This window comes from Prosopis cineraria, unplaced genomic scaffold (assembly GCF_029017545.1).
Source record: "Prosopis cineraria cultivar Desert tree isolate PC_DT_omini unplaced genomic scaffold, ASM2901754v1 PC13, whole genome shotgun sequence".
Lineage (NCBI taxonomy): Eukaryota > Viridiplantae > Streptophyta > Magnoliopsida > Fabales > Fabaceae > Prosopis > Prosopis cineraria.
The window spans coordinates 834,189-859,057 of record NW_026555344.1 but is presented as its reverse complement, the minus strand read 5'-3'; the positions used below and the strand labels follow the sequence as shown (position 1 = coordinate 859,057).

Genomic DNA, 24,869 nt, shown 5'->3' with positions numbered 1-24,869 from the left:
AGATTTTATAATGATAGTGATATGTTACATCCCATATTGAAAGAACTTAGGGAAGGTCTTGAGCTTGACTTTAATACTATTTTATCACTAGGTCATTAATTTTTTAAAAAAAGTTAGTTCAATGGGATGTTCAACGCACCGGCTTATATGCTTAAGATCTTTCTCAAATTTCTTTAATGTGGGATGTAACAACTCCTCCAACCAAGTTATGAAGCCCTCATCATGGGTGGCCTATTGAGAAACTCTAAAATGCTCCCAAATGGTGTCCAAGTCAAACTCTTGAGTTTCTCTTTCTATTTTTAAGCTTTTGGCTAGCATTTAGCATACGTAATTTTGACCACATTTCATGACACATGCTACACAAACTACAGCATGTGATATAGAGAGTAATCATCATACATATGTGATTTCGGTGTCGTGGCGTGTGGTACAGAAATAACCCTCTATATTCTCTTCCTCTTTTAAGGCCTAATTTTGCTTCGGACTCAATGTTTAAGCTACAACCATAACCCAATAAATTCATTAGTGCTCTTTAAGCATTCAATTACTTTCAATTAGTTTAATTAAGCATTGAGTTAAATTTTAAAATGTTACAAGAATGATGCTCTTAGTAGGCATCTTGTCCTACTGACAATATCAAGCATGTAATAGTATTTCTTGAAATTGGCAGGAAAGTATTGTGATGTCATGTATTGCCTTCCTGTCTTGCTTAGATCTTCTACTATGCTTTTGTTTTTTTTCATAAGAAAGATTATCATTAGAATTAGAAGTCCATTCCAAACCAAGTTCATCTATGAAATTTTCTCTGCCTTTGCAATCCAAACTCAGGAAACTTGCTTAACATTAGACAGTTTGTCACATATTAAGTGAGTGAATTAGTTACAAATTCAATCATTTTATGTAATATGTGAGTCTTGAGAAGAATTAAAATTAGGTAAATAAACGTTGAAGATTACTTGTTTTTGAGTCAACCATTGAGTTGAGACTAGAGATAAATGGAACGCTTATTGAATGATAGTACTTCAAAGTTATATACTGAAGGAAAAATAAAAAAGAAAATAAAGGAGGTATAAGATAATAAAATAGAAGAAAACCAACAGGATCTTCATATTTTGCAGTTGAATTATCTTTATGGAACAGAATGGTCAATGGATGCATTTCTTGCTTGAGATTTAAATGAAAACAGTTTTTTGTTTTTCAACATAAAAACAAAAATAAAAAAAATCTGTTTGATAACTTATTTTTAAAAAACATTTTAAAAAACAAAAAAAAATAAAAGCATCTTTTAAATGTTTTGAAATTATTGTTCTAAGGGGTAAGGGAGAATAAAAAAATAATTATTTTTATTATTTTTGAAATATATTTTACAAAACATAAATTTTTATAATAATAAAATGAAAACAATCTCAAATAGACCTTTAATCTTGAAATTGTCCCATCATAGTCCAACGCGAGAGATATAAAATTTAAAGACAGAGAGAAAGAAGAAGAAATGTAAACGAGAAAGCAACCAAGAAAAGAGAATGGTAGCCTAGAGACAATCAACAAAAGCAACGCGTAGAAGCAAACTAAAGAGAATACAAAGAACTTGAAGTCAGCGAAAACGGAGGAAGAAGTGACCGACCAGCATCTCTGCAGAACAGAAACGGACGATTTGCTCTTCCCTCTCTAACCGAAATCAAATAGCACTACAAATGATGACAGAAATGGAGGAGGAGAGTAACTGTATAAGGGTTTTTCTTTTACCAGATTCTAAGGTTCAATATATTCAACTGATCAACTCAAAATAATGATGGATATTATCAAAATAACTTAACTAATTTAAAGCATCCAAATTGACATTAATCGTGTAGAATTTTGTTACAAAAAAAGATATATGTAAAATTTTCAATTTTCAAAATCATACTAAAATATGTCTTCTTTTTTTTCACCAGAAAAATATATGCTAAAAATATTGTAAAACAAAGTATTGGATGAAATTAGATATAGAAAAGTTTCAGTTATAGATTTTATAATAATTTTATCATGATTGCGATGGCTTTGTTGATCATAAATAAGGATTTCCACCACGCAATGCCTCTATCATATGTAGCCGGAGAGTCCTAGACTGCGGGGCACAATCATGTGACACCTCATCATGAGAAAAGATTTTAAGCCTAACGTATCTAATGCACCAACAGTTTATTTTCCACATATCAATTCATATAAAGTTGTCATTGTTCAATAATTTAATCAAACGCGCGCGCGTGTGTACACACTACAGTCTAATTTATTATGAGGATAAGGCTTTCCCATACACGTCTAAGTTTCGTGCGGTGTGACAAATGAGACTGATGACTCCGTTTGACTTTTCCAAACCATAGATCTAATGGCACCATTTAATTCCTAAATTCATGTTTGACTTTTTGGTGGCACAATTATATTTATTTTTTAATTAAAATTTAGGAAACATTATTCACAATGATCAAATTCAGAAGCTAATCATGTCTAAATATCAATTAACAGTTTAGATTACAAAAATTTACAGTTTTAATAGTTACACTCGAGGTTTTTAGGAATTAATAGTTTTTAAATTTGATCATTGTGACAAAAAATTGTACTCGAATGGATTTACCACATCGTGCGAGGAAAAAGAGGGGGAAATCTATTATTACATTGTGTTTGAACCCAAAATTGAGCCATTTTTGAGCCAAAACATTGCGGTTTTGCACAGGATGTATACATTATCCGTATCAACTTCCATGAACTCCATAAACATCATCCAAGGGTTTTTACAAGCACTGCCACACAAAGCCTATAATTACATCATCGTATCTGTCAAAGCCGGCAAGCGGCGGAAGAAATTCACCGGGGCCGACGGCATCTTGTGCCGGAGCTTGGGGTGCCTCATGAAGTAAAATCCAGCAAAGAGAACCATGATCTGAAATGGAATCACATACAAAACAAACGCAACCACAAGACAAAGTATCATGAATATGGCCGTGGCACGAGGATCCCTCCAGCTCAGAAGCGCATGGATCCTTTCTCCTTGTGTAGCTATGTCTCCCACAACGCTCTGAATCCTCCCGGCCACGCTCCTTAACCGATCATACCTATAACGCACGATGTCTGAGCTTTTTGTGGTCGGAAAAGTGTCAAATTCCTCATCAAGTTCATCCGGCATCACAACATCTGCTTGAGAGATTCTAATGTTCATGTGAGGAGGGTTTCTTGGTCTGAACCTCCATTTCCACATCCCAATCACGAACATGTAGAGAAAGATTGTTGGAAGAATGAGTTCTGGGAAACACACGAGCATCATAAACAGAATGTGTACTAGCACTGTCATTACAGGATTCTTCCACCTTGAAACTTCCCACATCCATCTTCCTACTGAGAGTAATCCATGGAAAACTTGCATCAAACGGTAGAAATTCGCCTTGCTACGTCTCATACTCCATTTATGAGAGTCTGTATCAGACATGTACTCAACCACCTCCTTCCTAAGAGGCGGCTCGGCTCGGCTGAGCCGAGCTGCCACAATGTTGACGGCTTGGTGACGAAGCTTTTCTTGCTCCATGATATTGAGTGGCTTCACATAGTGCATCTTAGGCAGATGGGGTTTGAAATACAAATGCATCATGTTCATCATTGATGTACAGGAAAATCTTATTGCCAAGTGAAGCTCCCCCGTCTTCTTCACCCCAGAAGGTTGCAACATTAGCAGAGGGTAAGTGTGTGTGTAAACTCGACCCGTTTCAAGGGTGGAGATCCGAACCCGAACCTTGCCGATTTTGGAGTCTTTGTTACCACCATTTGAGGAATTAATTTGAGCGTTATCAAATACTCCGACGGTGAGAACTGTTGCTGGATCATACACTTCCCATGTGTATTGCTCATTGTACCTTGGATTGAGGCTATCAATAATGGTCCTAGTTCGGACCCATTTTTGTCCGTACTTTGCCACACAATAAGTATCAGAGGTCCCCTTCCCATCCCTTGTTTTTGTAGGTTGAAGTGCATCAATGTTTAGAATCCCAAGCTCTAAGATCCCAATTGACTTCTTCCAGAGCTGTTTCGCAGTGGGACGAAGATCACTGCTATAATAAGTTGATTCATCAAGCACATGGTAGCCACCATCGAGATAGACATTGAGGTGAAGTCTGCTGAAGAACTTATCTTTTTCCTTCTTTTTTCCCTGCTCCACACCCTCCATAGCAGATGAGACAGATTTTTCAAGGTGGTGCCATTTACTTGGGACGAATCGATCATCAGCACGCCTCACCACTGTGGTCAAAGGTATAACAACAGTGCCAATGGTCTCATCCTTGTTAGAACCAACGCGATCTTCAACTGAAAGAATCAAGGGTTCTTCAAAGGGTTCTGCAGCAACAAACATTAGCTCCTGCTCCCAACGTGGGTTCATGGTCCTTGCTTGAACAGCTTTTGTCTTCAAAATTTGGTTACCTAGCTGTGCCTTGACATAGGCATCTGGAAATCGAGATTTCTCAGGCACAACTAAGTCTTGTGCTTCAATCACCTTTACCCGAACATACCATAATCTTGGTGAATGATAGACTTTTGACCGAATCTGAGAGTAGACAGCTGAAGATCTTCCACCAGGAGAGATTGCATCAGAATGCCAAGCATCAGCAAAGGCCTCATCAGCTTGTGTGCCATACCATACTGCAAGCATCAATTCACCATTCTTCCTTTCCCCATTTTTGTTCTCAATTCGATACCATTCTGGAGCCAGTGGACTGTCAGGTGGAACGCGTGTAGGAACCTCATGGAGATCTATCCTTATAGTTCCAACAAGATCATCAAGAACCATGTCCTTGTCTTTAACCACAACCTCAAGAACAGATGACTGCAGATTGTCCCCTGCAAAGGCAAACACCTCATTCCACTCAGGGTTTTTGTTTTTCTCAAAGTGCTTGGTGGTCCCTTTGTAGTTTCCAACCTTCACCTCCACATATGGATCAAGGCTGCCGGTGACATCCTTCATTGGAAGGTCTCGAGCTTTCACAACCCGCACAAAAAGGTAACGCATCTGTTCAACAAGATCATAGGTGCTGGCTGGCCTATTCCCGCGAATAACTCTCCCACCAACAACTCGTCCTCCTCCAAGAAATGGACTAGTCTCTTTGAGTGCAAAATCAACCGGAGATGATGCGCTAGCAAATGCTTGAACAACTTTTGTAGCAGGCTGCGTAGATTTCATCTCATTCATAGCATAGTTTACACTTGATTGCAAACCTGGTGAGGAAGCAGGATCTTGTTTTGAGTTAGGAAGCTTATGAAATGTGCGCTTTGGCTCAGTTTTCTTCTGAGGAATGGTGTTCTTGATTGCATCTGTTAGTGATACTGGAGTTTGAATTTGATCCTCAGTTGAGTGGCCTGTATTGAAAAGGGGTTCCATAGGAGGAAGAGGGTTTGAGGATCGCACAGAAGGATCATCAACGACGTAGACTTTCAAACCGAGCTCTCCTTTTATGCGTCCAATGAAGCCTTTCTTTTCCAGAGGATAGTGCAAATCCACAGCATCGGAATAGGGAACAAATGATGTTCCAGTAAGACGAACCTTACCAAGGAAGTGTTTGGAAGCTGAGCTTTTGTTGTAGTGATAGATAATGGCTTCAAGAGTGAGGCTTGGTAGTTTACTTGGATCAGAGATGTTGAAATAAAACTTTTCATTCCAATATGGATTCACATCTTTTTCTTTGATTGTGGTTCGAAATTTCTGATCATCAAAGACAAGTTCCACATAAGCACTACATGAACCTTGCCCATCTTTGGGCAAAAGGTCATGAGCACCCACAACTTCCACACCAAGCTTGAGACTTGCCATTTAATTTGCTTCCAAGAAATTATGCAGAGAGAAAGTTGATTATATCTGAAACAGAAAGAAGCAAAAACAGTCAAGATTAATGAGACAGTAGATATTCCTTAGCCTCTAGCACTTTGTTCATGCTTTCCTAATCCTATTGTGTTCACAGAAGCATTCTAAAAGCAGTTCTAAGTGAATTGGAATACTTATGCTAAAGTTTCTGAGGTCTGAAGCTATCTATGCTACAAATTTCAATTATTTTGGCAGAAGAACTCTTCCTTTTTTGTTATAATAAATTTGAAGGTAACACATCAAGCTGGAGACGCAGCTGTCCTTAACAATATTCAATGTATCCCTGGATTTGCTGAGTCTATATTATGATGTGAGCATGAATATTTGAAAATTCCCAGGACACTGATTATTAAGCACAGATATTCAGTGTTTCAATCATCAGGAAAAGGAAAGAGCATCCGAATTTTTTTGTTTTAGAGTCTTGTGACTCCAATCAATCAAGGAGAACAACGCTGAAACAGAACTAAAAGCGATACATAAAGAAAAACAGAGCTGAATATAATTTTTTTTTGGTCCAATAAAAGTTGAAAAAAGAAGGAGAAAAGGGACGGTCTGCCAAAAAGCAAGTAATCCTTTGGGCTCAAGCAAAAGAGGAAGAGTTGAAAAGTATCAACCACCGGATCCAGCAACTGTCTTTTCCATTGCCAAAAAGTAAGACAGAAGCAAACGAACATACTTTCTAGGACAGAGAGAATCAAAGTACTCCCGAGGTTTTGAGAAATATGTAGTCTAGAAGAGGGGCAGAAGGTAAGGCCTCCATGTGACAGGGGGGATCAAGGAACGAATCATAAGCCTCTGGTTAAGAACAAAATGAAACGAAAGAAAATCAAGGCTTCATGAAAGCTCCCACTTTTGAAATATACTCACGGAACCATATGTCAAACATCAATAGAACCCGTAAAAGTTCCCCCCAAAACAAGAAACCATATCTAGCCAAAAACCAGCATAAGCCTCAACATACCCCAGAAGAAAGACAGAGAAAAACAGTGAACGCACCTCAGGTTTGACCTTCTGGACGACCACTCGAAGAGCCTAGGAGAAGGAAAGAAGAGGAGCTTCAACAAGGAAGCATAATAATGAGAGAGAAGAAGGAACAAAGACTTGGAGAACGAGGGAAGGGACGCAGGATAGAAGTTATACAGAACCCAGGAATGGTACAAGCCTACAAGGGAAATTAGGAGGAAAGAGAAACAAGGGTCGTTGAATTCAAAAACGAGTAAAACGGCAGGGGCGAGTAGTACAAAAAGTCGTTATCAGAGGATGTACCGTTTCGTGCAGTTTCAGAGTTACAAAGCAATGGCATGGCTCGCGCCAATGAATGAAGTTCTGAAATGCTAACGCCAAGAGACCATCTTCGTGTAGAGTTTCTGAGTGGGGTCAGCTGGCCACGCGCTCTGATACGTCCCAACAGATGAAATAACCATGTTTAATTAATTGCCGTTTATTTTATACCTAAGTTACTTTTTTTTTTTTTGGTAATCTTTATACCAAGTTATCTTTGAGGATGCCTCGGTTTTTAACTTCCTATCTGGTGTTTTTGGATGCGTGCGCTTTTTTAATTTTTAAAGCATGTTTGTCTATTTTTATATGTTAAATATCCATCATATGGATTTTGGTACTATGTTTTGTCTTATTTTAAGTACTACTGGATGAAAATTTTCTAACATTCACTCTCTACAATTTCCAAAAGCTGAGAACATCTAGGCCTCAATATTAGAAAATATAAGCGTGTAATTTTACACACGAAACACTCGACATTTGACATAAAATATTATATTATTGAAACCACTTAATTAAAATCACATGGTTTTGTTTATTATGTGGCAAAATCATGAATATTCATTTAATCAAATACTTTAAAGTTCAGGAAATTTTAGAAAATGAACTTTAGAGGATTTTTATCCTTAAATGCTAATAATTATTTTTACCATGATGAAGAAAGCATGTAAAAATTTAGTAAAACTATACATGTTTTTACACGTATTCTATCTGTTATTACATAGAATTTTGAGAAATAAATGAAACACGTTATCATTTATAAATTACGTGATTTATTATAAATTTTATATTTTTATACTAAATTTACTGTATATACTATTCATATATTTTTTATCATGGGTAATTAAAACTTAAAATATTTAAAAGATAACTTATTTGGAGTGATGAAAATTTTATGTCCTTTCCTTTTCCCTTTCCCATTCCTTTCCTTTCCTTGTTTCTTTCTTTATTTCTTTCTTTTCTTTTTGTTTTGCAAGAAGAGTAAATAATGAGCAAATTCCTTTATCAGAAAACCTTATATACTTATTTTTATATATTTAAAGTATTTGTTTTTTTATTAAATAAGGATATGTATATTTTTTATAAATTATTTATTCCATAATAAATTCTTGTTACTAATATGATTAACACATTAAAATTCATATTTTTTTTATTTGATTAGATAAAAAATATTAAGTGTCTATATATAATTTAGGCATTTACAATGAAAGTAGGAAAAATAGTAATCAAATACCTCTACATGAAATTTATATCAATCAAGAATTAGTTGTTACCAAAATTTAAATAAAAAATAAGTTTGAATAGATTATTATTAATTTAGAATAAGCTGCTATTAAAATTTAAATAGATACTTATTGATAAAAAATTAATTCAAATTGATAAGTATTTATTTAAATTTTTAATAATAATTAATTTTTGATTGATACACATTTCATACAAGTTGTTTAATTGCTATTTTCTTTTGAAGGTTGGCAAGAGTACACATGAAGACTGGCTGATAAAGACATTTATAGATTGAATTATTTAAGCGAAATTGATGGTTTATCTCCTTTTCACGATTTTATTTAAAATACATCAACACATGGGCGGATCAATATAATACATTAGTCAAGACGCTTAAGTCTATGAAATTTTATTTTATTTTTTATCAATCAATGTGAGGCTGACGATCAATGTTTTTAGTCAATGCCTGCAACTTTATTTATTATTTTTTAAAGTTTTAAACGGAAATATATATGGCTAATCGAATTTTATATTGTTACACAAATTCAATGGTACAAATTTTAGGAATATATGTCACTAAGCTTTTTCCTTTGTTTTTTTTTTCCCCAATAGCCAATGAGTATTTCACATATCATTAATTAAAGGAAAAACATAATGTTTGATCCTTATAATTTCATGATGTTTTGCTTTTAACCCTTGTAGTTTGTTTTCATTGCTATCAATCCCTCTAGTTTTTGCCTTCTAAAATGTTAGTCCCTCTGAACATTAATGATATTAAATTGCAAGTATTTCATTTAAGGATAAGAGAATCAACATATCTTCAAGTGGCTCCCAAAAAATTTTAAAATATCAGTTTAGTCTTATGAGACTAAATTAAAAATAAGTTAAAAGTAAAAAAGATTAAAATATCCTCAGTTTAAATATTTAAAAAAAACCCACTAGCCACTGTTGTCGATGACTGCAGCCACTGGACCTCTGTTGTCAGAGCTCCAACCATTGACTGAACTACCGTTGGCAGTGGCTGGAGAATTAATTTCTCCAAAGGTGACCAAGGTGGGTGTAAAACCCAATACCCTTTGGTTCACCAAAAGGTTTTAAACTAAAAAGCTACTTAATCCATTCAATTATATAATACATAAAATTATATATATAATAAACCTTATTTTCAAACCACTTGATTATTATATTACTTATTAATTACATAACTTTACTTGTTAATATTTTAACAGAACTTGTTAATTAATTAACTTTTCCTTTTAACTCCACGACTACTGCAATAGAAATAAATTACTTGTTAATCATATAATTGTACTTGTTAATCCCTTAACAGAACTTGTCACTTACTTAATTCTCCTTGTTAAGTCCATGACTTTCATAACAAAGTTACATTACTTGTTAATCACGTAATTATCATTGTTAATACCTTAATAGGACTTGTTAATATAATAAAAAATTAAGTAATATCTTACTTAATAACTTATAATAAGAGCCATCTATTCCTTTTAAAAATGACTTATAATAAACATAAGAAGAAGTATGTTCGTACATTTTTATTCTTAATTTATTTTCTATAATTTAGATTTTCAATTAACTTGGATAACATATACCACAATGTCTTAGTATATAAGTAAACAAAGACTTCAAGGTCTTTTGAAAATTCTTGCTAACCTCTTCTTGCTAATACATGCCACAATGTATATGTACTCTTCTTTTTGTAATAAGAATTTATGGTCTCATTAAAAAAATCTATTATATTCAAGTATACTCTTGTATATTTCTTTATGTGCTTTTAAAAAAAGATAACAAAATAAATTAAATTCTAAAAGTCTATGAGCATTTAGGATCTTAAATTTATTTTTTATATAAAATTTTCTTTTAACTTTTTAAAATTGTGTAATTTAGCTTTTACCATTAACAAAAGATAGTTTTGACTCTTAATTGACAATAAAATGTAGAAAATGACATCAAAAATTATAAAAAAATGATGAAAAATTACAATCCTAAAAATTTTATTGGTCCCTTTTTTATAATTTTTGAGGTATTTCTTTGCTCAAATAATGGCCAATGTAAACTTTTGTTAATAGTAGAGATTGAATTGTACAATTTTTAAAAAATTGAAAGAGAATCTTGCACAAAAATTAAACTTACGGTCTTAAATATTTTTATACTTATAATTTATAAGTCAATTTATTCTTTTTACCATTTAAAAAATGCACTATATTCATGAACTGCTCTTTTTACCATTTAAAAAATGCACTATTTTCATGAACTGCGTGTATAAAAAAAAGTTATCTTAGAAGAGTCTTTTCCCATTTAAGATTCAATCCTGCTTGAATACAGAATATTGAAACAATTGGTAATATCATGTACCAAATAACAAGTAGTTTGTCTGCAAAATTTTTCTCAAAAAATTGTAACCTCTCATGGTATGAAATGCTAAGAAGATGAGGGGTTTAAATTCTCTCAATTTTTGGATAAGCCAATGTTTCTTGCTTGGTAGCAATTTGTACTGTAATTGTAATGATAAGAATGAAATTCTTGGTTGGGTCTATAAGGGGCTCACTCCCAACTTTTAGTACGATTTTATTTGTAAAAAGTACTATATAATTAATTATAGTAGTCCCCCAAATTTTACTGGGGTTTGAATTTTGGCTGCTACATCCCTCACTTGGCTGAGTTAAAAGTTTACTTTGTTGTCGATCGTGAGAAAGCTTATCCCCACAATTAGATACATAGATATTGTCTTTCGTTGACAAATATATCCAATCACCTGACATTACACGACTAGGACTCGTTAAAATTGCGTTTCTATTCCTAATATATTTTTTTCGTTTAAGTAGTCCGAGTTTCCAAAAGCAAGTCAAGATTCCAGGCCCAGGCTTATCCATCAACGACGTGGTGCTATAGATTTGACCATTTCATTCCATGGGAGACAATCCGCAATCGTGCTTTCTTTGTTCTTTTTCAGTTTTCTTCCACTGCCCAAACTCTGCTACGCTTGTGAACATTCCTATAATCTTTTACCAAAGATAATAAAATAAAATCACAATCTCTAGACGGCTCCCAATGTCAATCATTTTTAGTGATACTATTCTAAAGCCATCAGGTTTGTTTGTTTCAACCTTTTTTCCCATAAAAATTTACTTTTTGTAAAAAAATTTATTTTCAAAGATTTTATAATGTTTGTTTAAATTTTAAAAAATAATCACAATAAAAAAAATAAATTTTTAATTATTTTGAAAAGCTACTTACGTTAGCTTTTGAAAAATAATTTGACCAACATGAGAGCATGAAAATACAGAGATATATGTAGGGGTATTTATGAGATGTGATAAAATTGAGATACTTCTGTCCTGTGTCCTGTCTCCAAAAATGACTAAAATTAAATTTTTGTTTTATATTTCATCCCATCTCAAAAATCATTAAGTCTCGTTAAGGATCGGGACAAGATTGGATAGAACTGTGTGAAGAAATTTTGAGGCTTAAGGCAAAATTATTGGTAAAGTCTAGTATGTGCACTTGGCTCTTTTTTTTAAATAAAATAAAATAAAATCCACTCATCATTTCTTACAAATTTGTATATTAAAATTTTACATTATAGTAATTCTAATAAAATTCTAAATTAATTTAATAGAGAGATGGAAATTAGTGACAAAGTGCTCCTAGTCCATCATATATATTGTGATAGAATGTGAATATTAGCATTGATATGGGGTGCAGTGGCAATACATTTTTAATAAAAAGAATACCAATGATTTTCAATGGTAAATAATGTAAAAAATCAATAATAATTATATAAATTATAAATGAGATTTTAATAAGACTTAAAGATGTTGCATTGATGGCCAAAAACTACATATGACCTTCTGGTGTTGGGCAATGTTTTAAGTTTTAGAATCAGAAAAAAAAAGAAAATGAAAAATGTTATAGCAATTTATTGTAATGCAAATCAATATATCATGGATCTCGCTATTCATTTTTCATATAGCTAATGAGCTTAGCTAATCCCTAATGTTATACTAGGAATGTTGGCAAAAAAAAAATGTTTTATTGGAAATAATTGGAGCTTTTCAATAGGAAAAACAATCAATAATTTTTATTCCCTTTGATATACAATTAAATATATAACAATACAAATATCAACTCCTACACACACTCATATATATATATATATATATATATATAACAGGGGTACCAAGAAATTATTATGGAGGCCTAAAGCAATTGTCTTACTTGCCTTACAGTTTCCAAACCTTGAGATTGGGACATCCCAAGTCAATAACTAAGGTGTTTAATTTGTACCTATTTCAATTAAATCTGATTCTATCCCGGCCTGAAAATAATTAAGATGGAACTTTGTGGGACGAGACATAATATTATATATATATACATTGAAAATATATATTAAATATATTAATTATATTAATATAATTTATACTTATATTAATTATGTCAATTATAATTTCAATAAGTGCAATTATTATTTAAAACTAAGTTTTTTATATTGATAATTTTAATGATATAGAATAAACAGTACATGATAATATATTTCTTTATAATATATTAAATATATTAATATAATTTATTATTATATCTATCTATTTAATAACTTTTATTTATATAGTATTTCTTGCTTTATTTTTAAAAGAGTAATTAGCCTAGCATATCTTAATTAAAAAATAATAATAATGACTTGATATTGTATCTAACTTGTCTTTTATTGTTACTCTTATAACTTAAATATCACTTGTAATTGCTATCATAATATTATACACTTATAATTATGATTGATAGAATTCAATAACTAATTTTGAATTATTGTGATTTATGTACTCTTGTTATTTTAATTTTAAACTTAATAAATTATGTAGTTTAAAATTTTAATTAATATTATTATCCATACCTTTCTCTTATATTGTTCGATTTATCGAGATAGCAGGACATCTTAATCTCATCTCGATCCTGTCTTAATTCTTAACGAGATGGGACAAAACATGGAATAAAAATTTAGTCTCAATCTTTTTTCAAGACAAGAGATAAGATGTAACATCCTAATTTTTAGATAAAAAAAATTTATGAAATTTAAGTTTTTTTTAAAATGATGATAATAATAGTAATTTATATTATTTGAGGTTATTTGAAAATAATAATATGGTTAGGCATTTAATTATGAATTAAAAACTTAAGTTTAAAATTATATAAGAAATATTTTGTTAAGATATAATTTTAAGATTTAAAAAAAATATTATTAATGTGTGAGTGTGAGTTAAAAAAAAGGAAAAGAAAAGAAAGTAAAAAAAAAAGGGGAAGGGGGTTTAGTCCCACATCGGTTAGATGTGGGAATGAAAAGCACCACCTCCTGTATAAAGAGGAGGTGCATTGTGGAGGAAGCATGAAGAATTTTTTATTGCAATTTGTGAAAATTGCAATTAAGGGCCCAAGATGCAATTTGTGAAAATTGCAAGTAATGGCCCAAAGGTTTGAATAATTAAATTCAAACCTATAATTTTTTTAAATATAATTTTGGGACCACAATCCCATTTTTATATTATTTTTCTCTCTTTCTCTCACGTTGCTCGGCGTTTTCTCGCAAGGGGGGATTATTTTCTTTTTCTTCAGGTATGTTCTAACTTTCCTGTTTAGATTAAAATTTAAAAATTTATTTAATTACAAAATTAATTTTATAGTTATTTTCTAAATAATATTAGCTTTCTAGTGATATGATTATTTTGTAGGATAGAGTAAATATTCTGATTAGGATTTTTCTATATGATAGTTAATCTGATGATATGATGGATTAAAAATATAGGTTAAAACTCTTAGGGATATAATAAATATTATAGAATATTTTTTTGAGGTTGAAACTCATGTTTAAGAATTTTTGAGTTAAAATCTAGATCTATATGGTTGAATTTATGTGGAATCTGAGATGTAGGGATAAACTTATGATTATTAAATATTTATTTAAGTATGAATAGGTATTTTTGAGGTTATAGAAAGGTGATTTGAGACTTCAGGATAATTTTAAAATTTTTAATTTATTTTTGGACGAATTTTTAGAATATAGAAGGATGAAATTGTGATACGAGAAGTGATTTAAGGATAAAAAAATAGTTTATTAGGGTACGAGAATTTTAGAAAAAGAATTTGGGAAGTTAAATGAGGCATAAAACTTAAATTAGTATTAATATGGATTATAGATCTAAGACTTTCTAATTCTTTAAATTAGAGTTATTTATTTTAATGTAAAATTAATATATAGTATTGTGAAATAATTATGTAGATTATATTGACAAAGATAGTAGTGAAAAAGGAGTTGTGAAGGGGAACTTGTTATTCAAGACACAAGGTAACCATTATTAATGTGTTGTGATGAGTGTGTTTGTGAATGGTTATGTGTTGACTTGTCGTTTGGAAAAAAAACTATGAATTATTGAAAATAAATACTGTTATATACTTGTTTGAAATTATTGCCAAGTGGGTCAAGAATTTATTTTTATTTATCATGATGAGATATTATTGTTCGGATATATTCCTGTTTGGATATTTGAATGATGCATGACTTGTCAGGATATTTTAATGTATGGTGTTAATGGGAATTTCTGTTCGGTTAATTATTACCACGTGGTAAGCCCTCATTGGACCTAATGAGTGGCGTGTCGCTTGGTCCAACTCACCTTTGGCCGGGTGATTTGGCGTCCGAGCATGGCGAAAGGAGGATATAAGGTGTAGTCATGCAAATTAAATACTTGTTCGGTTTGTTTGAAAATATTGTTCGGTTAAATGTTTTGTGTGCCCACTTAGCAATCGCATGATTAGTTACATCCGCATGCATCATTACATATTAATTTTTGGTTACTGGGACTTTTAAGTCTCATTCCCCGTGGTTAATATTTTTACAGGAGCGAATCCGACCGAGAAAGCACCAGAGGTGTAATTATGGTGTATGAGACACCATCTTTTACGTTGCCTCTTATTTTAGATTATACGATGTATCTTGTGCCAACTTAGGACATATCTTGTTTGTGGAGCATGTAAACTCTAATTTTTTATTAAATGCATTTATATGTCCAAGAGGATTATGTCTGTCCCTTTTGATTCATGACCTAATTTGAATAACATACTATGAGGATCATGTCTGTCCCTCATGGTTCTAATTGCTTTTTGAGATATTTTAAGACTGTGGTATATTGTCTTGGATGTATCATGGTGGAAATTTTTTCTACCATGATAAGGGTATGATAAGGGTTCAAAAAAAAAAGAAAAAAAAATAATTTGTTGAATTAATAATTTGCGAAAAATCGGTTTGTAAATTTGAGGGTGTTACATAAGATGGAGGTGTTTCGGTTTTGTTTTGTCCCATGAACATCCCTATGGATAACATAGGAAAAAGACTTGGGACTTAAAATTGTATTAACATAATTAACATATTATTAAAAAAATATTACCTCACACTACTTGTTTTATGCCATTAAAATTATTAATATAAAAAACTTTTAATTCTAAATAGGGATTGAAAATATTAAAATTAAAATTAAAATTTATTATTAATGTAATTAATAAATGAATAAACTATATTAATATATTTAATGCATATTTTTTAAAAAATAATAATATATATTATAATATTTGAAATGAGATGTCTCGAAAGCAATCACACGTCCTGTCCCTTCTCGAACCACTTTCCATCTCATCTTGAAAAATCTCATCTCACTTTTTTCAGGTTAGGAAAGACCTTTTCTAATATGACCAAAATAAAATTGGGTCGGCCTCATGTAAATGAATGTATCATAAAATTTTTAAAGTAATTAAATAATATATCGTTTATATAAAACAAAAATCTATGAAAATACTATAAAATCTTAAAATGGTTGATTAATAATTATTTTTATTATTGTAACCAAGTATAAAATGATATCTTCTTTTTATAAAATATTTAAATTATATAAAAATAAATTATTTTAATCTTAAAATAAATAAGTGGTAAAATTCACATACCTTCGTCCCTCTATTCCTGTTCTCTAATTCTCTAATGGCAGCGAGTTCCATCATCAAACCAGACAAGGAAAAAAAGTTAAGAATTTTAATTGGAAGAATGACAAATATCATAAGTACCTTGTAAGAGAATTAATGTCAAATTAAAATTTTTAAACATTGACATTTTTAAATTTCAATATTCCTTTTACCATGCTTTAATACTAAAATTTTTCATTTGGTATTAATATTCTTATAAGTTCTTCATTTGTCATTCTCCTTATTTAATTTTCCATTAAAAAGAAACACACTTGGAACAAAACCAACGATCAGGATTTCTCGTAAAATGACCAGCCCTTGTTGCATTCCTTGGAGGAAAACGACCTCGTTTTAACATGCAGCACATGTTCGGGTCTAGCATAATATGAAAATCTGGATCAACCTGCTTGATTAAACTAATAAATTGTCAAATCAACATCTTAATTAATTTAATAAAATGTTTTATATGTAATCAATTTGATAATGGTTTAACCATGTTTTTTTATTATTAATTCTTGAACTAGTATTTTGATGAGTTTTTTAAATATATTGAGGTCATATTTCCTTAAAACAGCTACTGTTGCAGTTTTAAATTCCCATTTCATGCATCTAATTTTATTCCTCTTCATCGTTTACTTCATTAAAATAAAAATATTTTCAACAACCAAACGCCTAATTAATAATCAAATTTAGGAAGATGCATGTGCACGCATGTATAATCTCACCTTTTTTGTAGTTGACCAGGCGAGAATCTCACCTAAATGATGAACTTTAAACAACGTATCTCTTTTCAAATCTGGCATTGTCAATTTTAGAAAGACAATTACAAAATTGTATTTCAATATGATATTAAAGCTATATATAAAAATTTTTCATGCATTATGCTTAATTAAAGAATGAATGGTGCTATTAATAAACCATGAATAATGGGATTTTGTAATATCTATTGATGATTACTTGTTATTAATGTGACGAGATTTCCAGTATTGATTCCCCTCCATTTCCACTTGCTTGATGAGACTCTGTTTTGTGTGGAGCAAGACATGAAGCTGTTGAGGTTCAAAAGGAGGAGGCATCTTGCAGGGGGGTCTATCTGTTGCTGGCTTCTGCACCTTGGAATCTTCTAGAAACTTCCTGGCCTTTCTATTAACCATGGAGGTCAATGTCTCGAGAGACACCTGCACGGCCCCTTCTGGCACCGTGACTTTAAACCTCAGCAGTTTCGCATATTCTCGCAACACATGAAGCATGTAATCATATACCAGTTCCATCCTCAGGTTCTGCTCTACGAAGCTGCTCCCTTCTTTCCCAATTGCTTCTGCCTGATCAATCAACCATGTTATAAGAACATATATGTGTGTGTGTGTGTGTGTGTGTGTGTGTATATTATTAATTAAATTAAATAAAAAGTCACTTTAATTTGAAATCACCAGTAATTTGGAGAGAGGGAGAAAAATGGACCTTATCAGGATTAGAGTTGCCCCATTCAACGGCAAAAGTGATGTCCTGGCACATATTTTTGACGGAGACGGGCCAATAATGGTGCAAAGGAACCAAACTTCTTGAGAAGAAGTCATAGTAGTTGGGCTGTATGAATAAGGCCATGGAGTCGCATGCTAGAATGTACTTCTCACTCACCGACCATGACCTCCCTTCCACGTATATCTTGTACCTTCCATTTTCATAAACACAATCAGCGGTCACAAGTTGGGGAAAAAAACACTTGACAAACTTTAATTACCTGTGGTCACATTGATTTTCCAGCTTGGTGTGGTTGTTGCGCCCTCGTTTGGTTTCCTTATCCCATTGCTGAAAGTAAAATATGAATATTTCAGAAATCAAGGTTGTCATCTGAATATGTGCATGATATATAGAAGATTGGTTACCAGAGAATAAATGTGCGCCTTGGAGTGATAGTGATCAGTGGCATTACAGTGAGAGAGGGTGTGGCGAGTGGAAGCCACTCTGGTATTGCCCCTCCAGAATGCCAAGGGCTGCCTGTCCTTCCATTGGCTCCTGTGGTTGTTGTCTTGTATGCTCTTGGATGTTCTCTCCCATGCCCTGATGTTGGTCTCAGCCCTGCAAGCAAATTAAAAGTTCATCAATCAATCATCATATTAATTCATTACACTAAAAAAAAAAAAAAAAAGCTGTTTTAGAGGCGCAGGAGTAGAGGTTGTAAATTACCAGCCCCAGAAGGTCCAATCAGGGAAGACAATATCGAAGGAATGATCGTCGCCACAGTAATGGAAGAGAGGAGGAGGGGGAGGGAGGTGGTCGGGGAAGGAGGTCTTCTTGACGACAGTCAGGTCGTCGCATTGGAAGAGGAGGTCCAAATCTGGGACGCTGTCGGGGTACAACCTCAGGAGCTGCAAGATGCCCCAGAGAGTGAAGACGTCCCTGGTGGCAAAACAAGTCTTGTACTTTTCAAGGTAGGGCTTGCCGTTGAGGATGAGGAGCCTGAAGTTGGACATGTTGGTGGCGGCGGCGCTGTGGAGCATGTCCCTGCTGATGCCGGTGCTGCTCCAGGGCTTGAGGTCCTCGTGGATCCACCTGAAGTGCTCTGGACATTCTTCTCTCCTCTCCTCCCCTCCCTCCAACGCTTCGCTTATCTGGCTTCTTATTTTCGCCTGCAATTTCACTCATCCCCATTCCAACCCATCATTATATAATTTTCATTTCTATTGATGATCAATTTTCTTTTCCTTTAATTGTTTTATGAAAAAAACAAACAGAAAAACGTCTACAAGTATAGTTTAAAAGGAGTGGTATTTAAAAAAAAAAAGATGAATAATTAATTTAATTAATTATTTTTCTTAACACGAGTGGATTAATTAATTAATTCCTATGTTAATTAAATCCGGAAAGATTATTCATTATATATTAAGGGATGAGATTATATATAAGATTTACAAAATATTGTTGGATCAAACGTTAACTAACACATCATCAGAATAAATAATTAAAATATAATTATCTCTCTTTATTTGAAATCTGACGCTGAATCACCGAGAGATAATTACTGTCACTAATAATTTGACTAACAAATATCACTATGACTAAACATATAATTGAATTTTTATAATTTTGTCAGATCAATATTGATTGTCGGCAGATTCTGTTGAATTAGTTTGTCTAACATTTTTTTACCCATTAAACTAACAGATACTGATGACTCGAACAAAGCCTTGTCAATAAAATATTTCAAACTTTATACTATTTTAAACATGTTTTATATCACCAACGATGAACACTTTAAAATCAGGAAAAAAAAATAGGCAAAATTTAAATGACGTGTCTTATTTATCATGTGGCAAAAAATTATTATAGTTATATTGACTAGATCAAAATCAAAGTGCGTACCTAACTAGAATAGCAAGATGATTGTATACTTATATTAAAAACTGAGTCTATTGATATAATTAGTAAAAATCATTCAAGATGTTTGTAACGGATTACTTAATATCCACATTTATATATATATATATATATATATATTGCTTGTGAAATAAAATAATAATGTCATTGTGTGCAATTATATCTCATTGATTGTTATTCTTGTTATTATATTTAATTTTTCTCTGCGTTGTCTCTCCAAATGTATGACATGGATTCAGTTTTATTAGCATGAGATTGTAGATAAGAGAAGCACTATAATGCATTACAAACAAAAACTAAACTTGTAGTGAGATTTGAGAATCAGATGCATCAAGACCAGAAAGAAGGAAACATATATATAGTAAACAAACAATAAGCGTACTAACACAACTACATGTGAGTATATGAGAATATAGCGAGCTTGAGAGAAGATTTAAAAGAATTTGTTCTTAAAGCTTTGAGACCTCAATCATCTATCCTTGGGCCCAGAAATTAAATACAGTGATAAGGAACAAATTAAACAAGCAAATTTGTAAAAGAGACAACGGCTCAAAAATCTCAAAGAGAAGACAATTAACGCATCCAAAACAGACATAGTTACACTAGCTAGATGAATATTAGAAGAATAAAAATTCATTCTAATGAAGGTAAATAAATCTTGAAATTGATCATCATCAGAGAAAGGAGCGAGACGAATTAACATAAGGATGAGAATTGAGAAAGGACTTACATAATCAAATGAAACGAGGCACACGAGGTCGATCCGATTGAAGAGAGAGCTTAGAAGGAAGATAAGCATAAACAAGATGAAGAAGGAAACCCGGGTCAGAAAGCTCGATCTCTTCCTCATTCCACTCAATTGATTTGCCAAAACCTAATAATGCATGACGATGTGTGCGTAAAACACCTGCCATATATATTAGCCAATCCTGTGGAAGGAGAAAGAATCCAGCAGTCCAAAATTATCTTAAATTCCCCTCATTAATTTCAATAAACAATATTGGGAAATATATATTGTGGGTCTCGTTTTTAATTTGTTTTTTTTTTGAAAAAAATGACAGCTGAAGAGTTATCTTTATTTAATATAGTGTGTCTATTAAAATAGAAAATATTTAAAAATTTATATTTTGGACCATTCAGGTTCTGATAGATAGTCCAAATTTATGATGAGTATCATATGATATTGATATTATTAGGTTTTTATATTATAACCAGATACTGCATTCATTCATCAGAATTAAAAAAAAAAAAGAAAAATGTTAATTAATCTCGATAATTTTCCTTTAGAAAAATAAAATTACATTTATAGATTAAATTGCGTATCTAGATAAAATGAAGGCAAGAGTACGCTTTTTATCCTTTGAGTTTTATTTACAATTTAAGGTGTTACGTCATTAAATTCTAATCCGGCACCTCAATTTATAAGTGGTTCCCTTTATTGAAATCGAATAACATGTAGCCTTGAGAGGAAAATTTATCCACGGCAGTGGCACCTGCTATAGTTAGAGAAGTACTGATATATGTTAAAGCCTAGTATCATGTGCTTCTTGTACCTAGTGCCTGTTGGATAAAGAAAGAACGTGCGTTTTGAATTTGAAAATTAATTTTTTCAGTAAATTACCCAAACAGTTAGAAAAGCATGAAAATCAATTTTGAGCCCATACTCATATTTCCCGTAAGCTACTTCCATCTGCTTTATACCAAAAGCTTGTCCAAAATATTAAAAAAAATTATAAAGACAGGCTCAAGAAAAAATTACAAAGAAAGCACATAATTAAATAAAAATAAAATTAAACTCTCTTCTTTTGTCTTTTTTTTTTCTTAATAAAATTTTAACTTTACATCTTCAAAAAATTAATATTTGATATTTAAAAATTAAATTATATAGTAATTTATATAGTAAAAAATTAATTCTGATTAAATTATCCAAACATCTTCAATTTTGTTAAAATTAATTTTAGAAAAATAGTATCCAAACAGATTGCGTTATAATATAATCAATTATGATTAAAATCTACCACTTAATCAATTATTTTTATAATATATTATATCCAACTGAAATCCAAGCGGACCCCTAATAGTTGGGTGTTAAGTGCCGAAATTTGTATTGATTAAAATTTTACACATAGAAATTGTTTTTTAAGGTTTTTCTAAAAATTCTTTTCAAAAGTTCCTATTTTTATTTTGCATACCATATCATAAGAAAAAAAATCCAGTCACCCTACAATAGATATATAATAAATTACTCCCTTCAATCTTATTTATAAGTTATTATTAAACTCATCAATATCAATATAAAAAAATATAAAAAGTAAAAGTAAGTAAAATTTTACATATAACTTTTAAGTAAAAAATAAAAAGTAAATAAATAATATAATATTATTTTTCTGTCTTTTTTCCCTTACTTTTTAAGAATAGTTTAAATAATTTAATTTAAAATAAAATAATTTTATCAATTAATCAATTTTTAAAGTGATTCAGATGATATTTTTAGAAAATGGCTAATATTCCTTTTGATCTTATTTATAAGTTATTTTTACCAACCTTATCAATACCAATGTCCAATACAATAAAGGTATAAAAAATAAAATTTTATAAAATTACAAACATAACCTTCAAAAAGTAAATAAATTATATAATATTATTTTTTTGTTATCCTCTCTCATATTTTTTAAGAGTAATTCAGATATTTTATTTAAAATAAAATATTACTATTAATTTAATAATTTATAAAGTAAATTACTTTACTTTTATAAAATATGATCTATAAAATGGAGTGTTTATTTCAAAAATAAAATTTGTGATTTGGAAATTGACTTTGTGGGACCCGTCTCTTCTGGCGTTATCAGTATCAGTTATCTACAATTTTGAGGACGTGTCGAGCCAGATTTGTCACCTCCAATCGAGAACCGAAGCGCGTATATCCACTGTCCAATCAAAAGATCTTGTCTCTCTCTGACCCCCCGCCCTTCGTGAAGCAGACACTCCCACTGACTGGGATTAACGGACGTAGCAGAGAAAACACAGGGCCCATTTCCTGCTTTTATTATCCTTAAACCTGAATCCCCTTCTTCTTTATTGTTATTGATAGGATATTAAATAAATACTGAATATTTTGCAATTACTTTTGTCCTATCCGTTTTAGTTTGTGGGGACCTTTACCTAATGATTGGCACGTGAGCTTTTCTGTTTTATAGGTCACGTCGCTGCACGTATCAGTTATGAAAATTGTAAATGAGAATTTTCCCTGCTCACTTCTTTTCTCTCTCTCGTCTGTTACATCTCCTCTTGCTCTATCTCTATTTTCTGTTTTCTGCTTATCACTGGTATCAGAGCAGTCGATCCCATGGCTGACGGTACTCGCTCGGTAACTGCACTGAAAGAGCTTGAAGACAGGTTATACACTGAAATGGATGTCCGTTTGTCTCGAATTGAAGGGCAATTAGAAGGTGTGCAGGAGTTACGTACGCAAATGTTGGGTCTCCAAGATGTGGTCCGACGTTTGTCCATACAGTTTACGGATATTCAAGTTCCTCGAGATCGTGGACTGCACGATCACTGAGATGGGGACTATCAGGTACCCACACGATATACCAAGCTTGATTTTCCCAGTTTTTCTTCCATAGATGTGGAGGCTTGGTTGGCTAAGTGTGAGCGTTTTTTCTTGCTTGACGGCACTCCGGATGCTCGACGGACGGTCATGGCAAGCATAGCACTAGATGATGCTGCCTACAAGTGGTACCAGCACTTTGAGAAAAGTCTGAATGGAATAGTTCCATGGCTGACATTTGTTGAGGCCATTAAGATTCGCTATGGACCTCTGAATGAAGACCCAATGGAAGAGCTGATGCATCTTCGCCAGCATGGACGGCTGTCTGAATATCAACTAGAGTTTGACAATCTGATGTGCAAACTTGACTTGCCGGAGGTTCGTAAGATTGGATGTTTCATCGGCGGCCTTCGTCCTGAGATAGCTTCAGGGGTGAAATTGCTACGTCCACAATCTTTGCTGAAAGCTTCAAAGTTGGCTCGTCTTCAAGAGTCACACTTGGATTCTTTACAACAGTACCCACTTAAATCATCGGGTAAGTCTCTCCCACCTTCAAATTCATCGAAGGGTTTACTGCCGTCCTCGCCCCCCATTAAGGCACTAACATATCCCTCCAAGGATAAGTATGCAGCTACAGATCCAAGATGGGGTTTCTCATCCACTTCCAATGTGTCGAGCAACTTGAATAATAGTAAGAACATGGGTCATTCAAATTTCTCTTTTAAACAAAAGCTGACGCCAAAGGAACTTGAAGAATGTCGTGCTAAGAATCTTTGTTATTACTGTAAGAAGAAATATTCACCTGGTCATGATTGTGTACAAAAGCGTGGTTCACAGATTTTCCTTATGGAATTAGTGGAAGATGCTCTTGATGACCAGTCTATTGGGGTACAGTCGCTTGATAATGAGTCGGAAGGTACTACTAGCATTGAGGGTGAGGGGTCTTCCTCTATCCCTGTCATTTCTCTGAATGCAATGTATGGTTCCTTAGATTATAGCACCATGCGGGTGGTAGGCCGTATTGTTATGATGCTAGCTACGAGTATGATCGCCTTCCATCCTGTTCGTCCCTAATTCATTTTCATTATTCATTACCATCTGTTACTGCCAAAGCATTCCTGCATTCTTACGAACCCCAGAAGCCTCAATTTTCGAGGTAATTCACACCCACTCAATTTCTTGTTTGGTTGCCTAGAAACCGAGGAAAAAGTGGAGGGGGACTGGAATTTGTCGAATACTTCCACAATTTTTGCTGCTGGGCTCATAATTTGAGAATTGGTGCTTCAAATTCAAAACTGTCTTTTTGTTTCGTGTTGGCAAAAGGAATAGAGCATTCAATTTTTTACTAGTGATTTATAATTACTTTGAGTCCGGAAATTAACTAGTCATTGTCATCTCAATGATTTTCTTCAACTATCATAAGTTTATTTAAATTGGTTCAGGAGAACAATTTTCACATATGATTTTGTGTTGTGGATTTCTGGACTTACTTTATTATGCTAACAATCTTTCTATTTTCATATAATGCTCTTGTTTTTAAAAAGG

At 32.4% G+C, this 24,869-nt stretch overlaps 2 protein-coding genes across 4 annotated transcripts; both read right to left on the bottom strand.

Annotated features, from left to right (window-relative positions):
• Nucleotides 1-2,621: 2,621 nt before the first annotated feature.
• Nucleotides 2,622-7,057, bottom strand: LOC129291024 (FT-interacting protein 3-like). Of its 3 annotated transcripts, none has more exons than XM_054928115.1 (3): nt 6,878-7,057; nt 6,499-6,676; nt 2,622-5,875 (listed from the first exon to the last, which is right to left on the bottom strand). In XM_054928115.1, exon 3 carries the CDS (start codon nt 5,828-5,830, stop codon nt 2,801-2,803), a length of 3,030 nt encoding a protein of 1,009 aa, XP_054784090.1. In that variant the 5' UTR covers nt 5,831-5,875; nt 6,499-6,676; nt 6,878-7,057; the 3' UTR covers nt 2,622-2,800. The 3 variants fall into 3 exon arrangements, with proteins under 3 accessions (XP_054784090.1, XP_054784091.1, XP_054784089.1); XM_054928116.1 differs by having other exon boundaries at nt 6,558-6,676; XM_054928114.1 differs by lacking the exon at nt 6,499-6,676.
• A 10,003-nt stretch (nt 7,058-17,060) lies between these two features.
• LOC129291785 (uncharacterized) lies at nt 17,061-20,638 on the bottom strand. Its single transcript, XM_054929313.1, has 7 exons — nt 20,505-20,638; nt 18,584-19,026; nt 18,283-18,475; nt 18,138-18,205; nt 17,858-18,068; nt 17,354-17,718; nt 17,061-17,192 (listed from the first exon to the last, which is right to left on the bottom strand). The coding sequence occupies exons 1-7, from the start codon at nt 20,622-20,624 to the stop codon at nt 17,168-17,170; spliced, it is 1,425 nt and encodes a 474-aa protein (XP_054785288.1). The 5' UTR covers nt 20,625-20,638; the 3' UTR covers nt 17,061-17,167.
• Nucleotides 20,639-24,869: the final 4,231 nt, after the last annotated feature.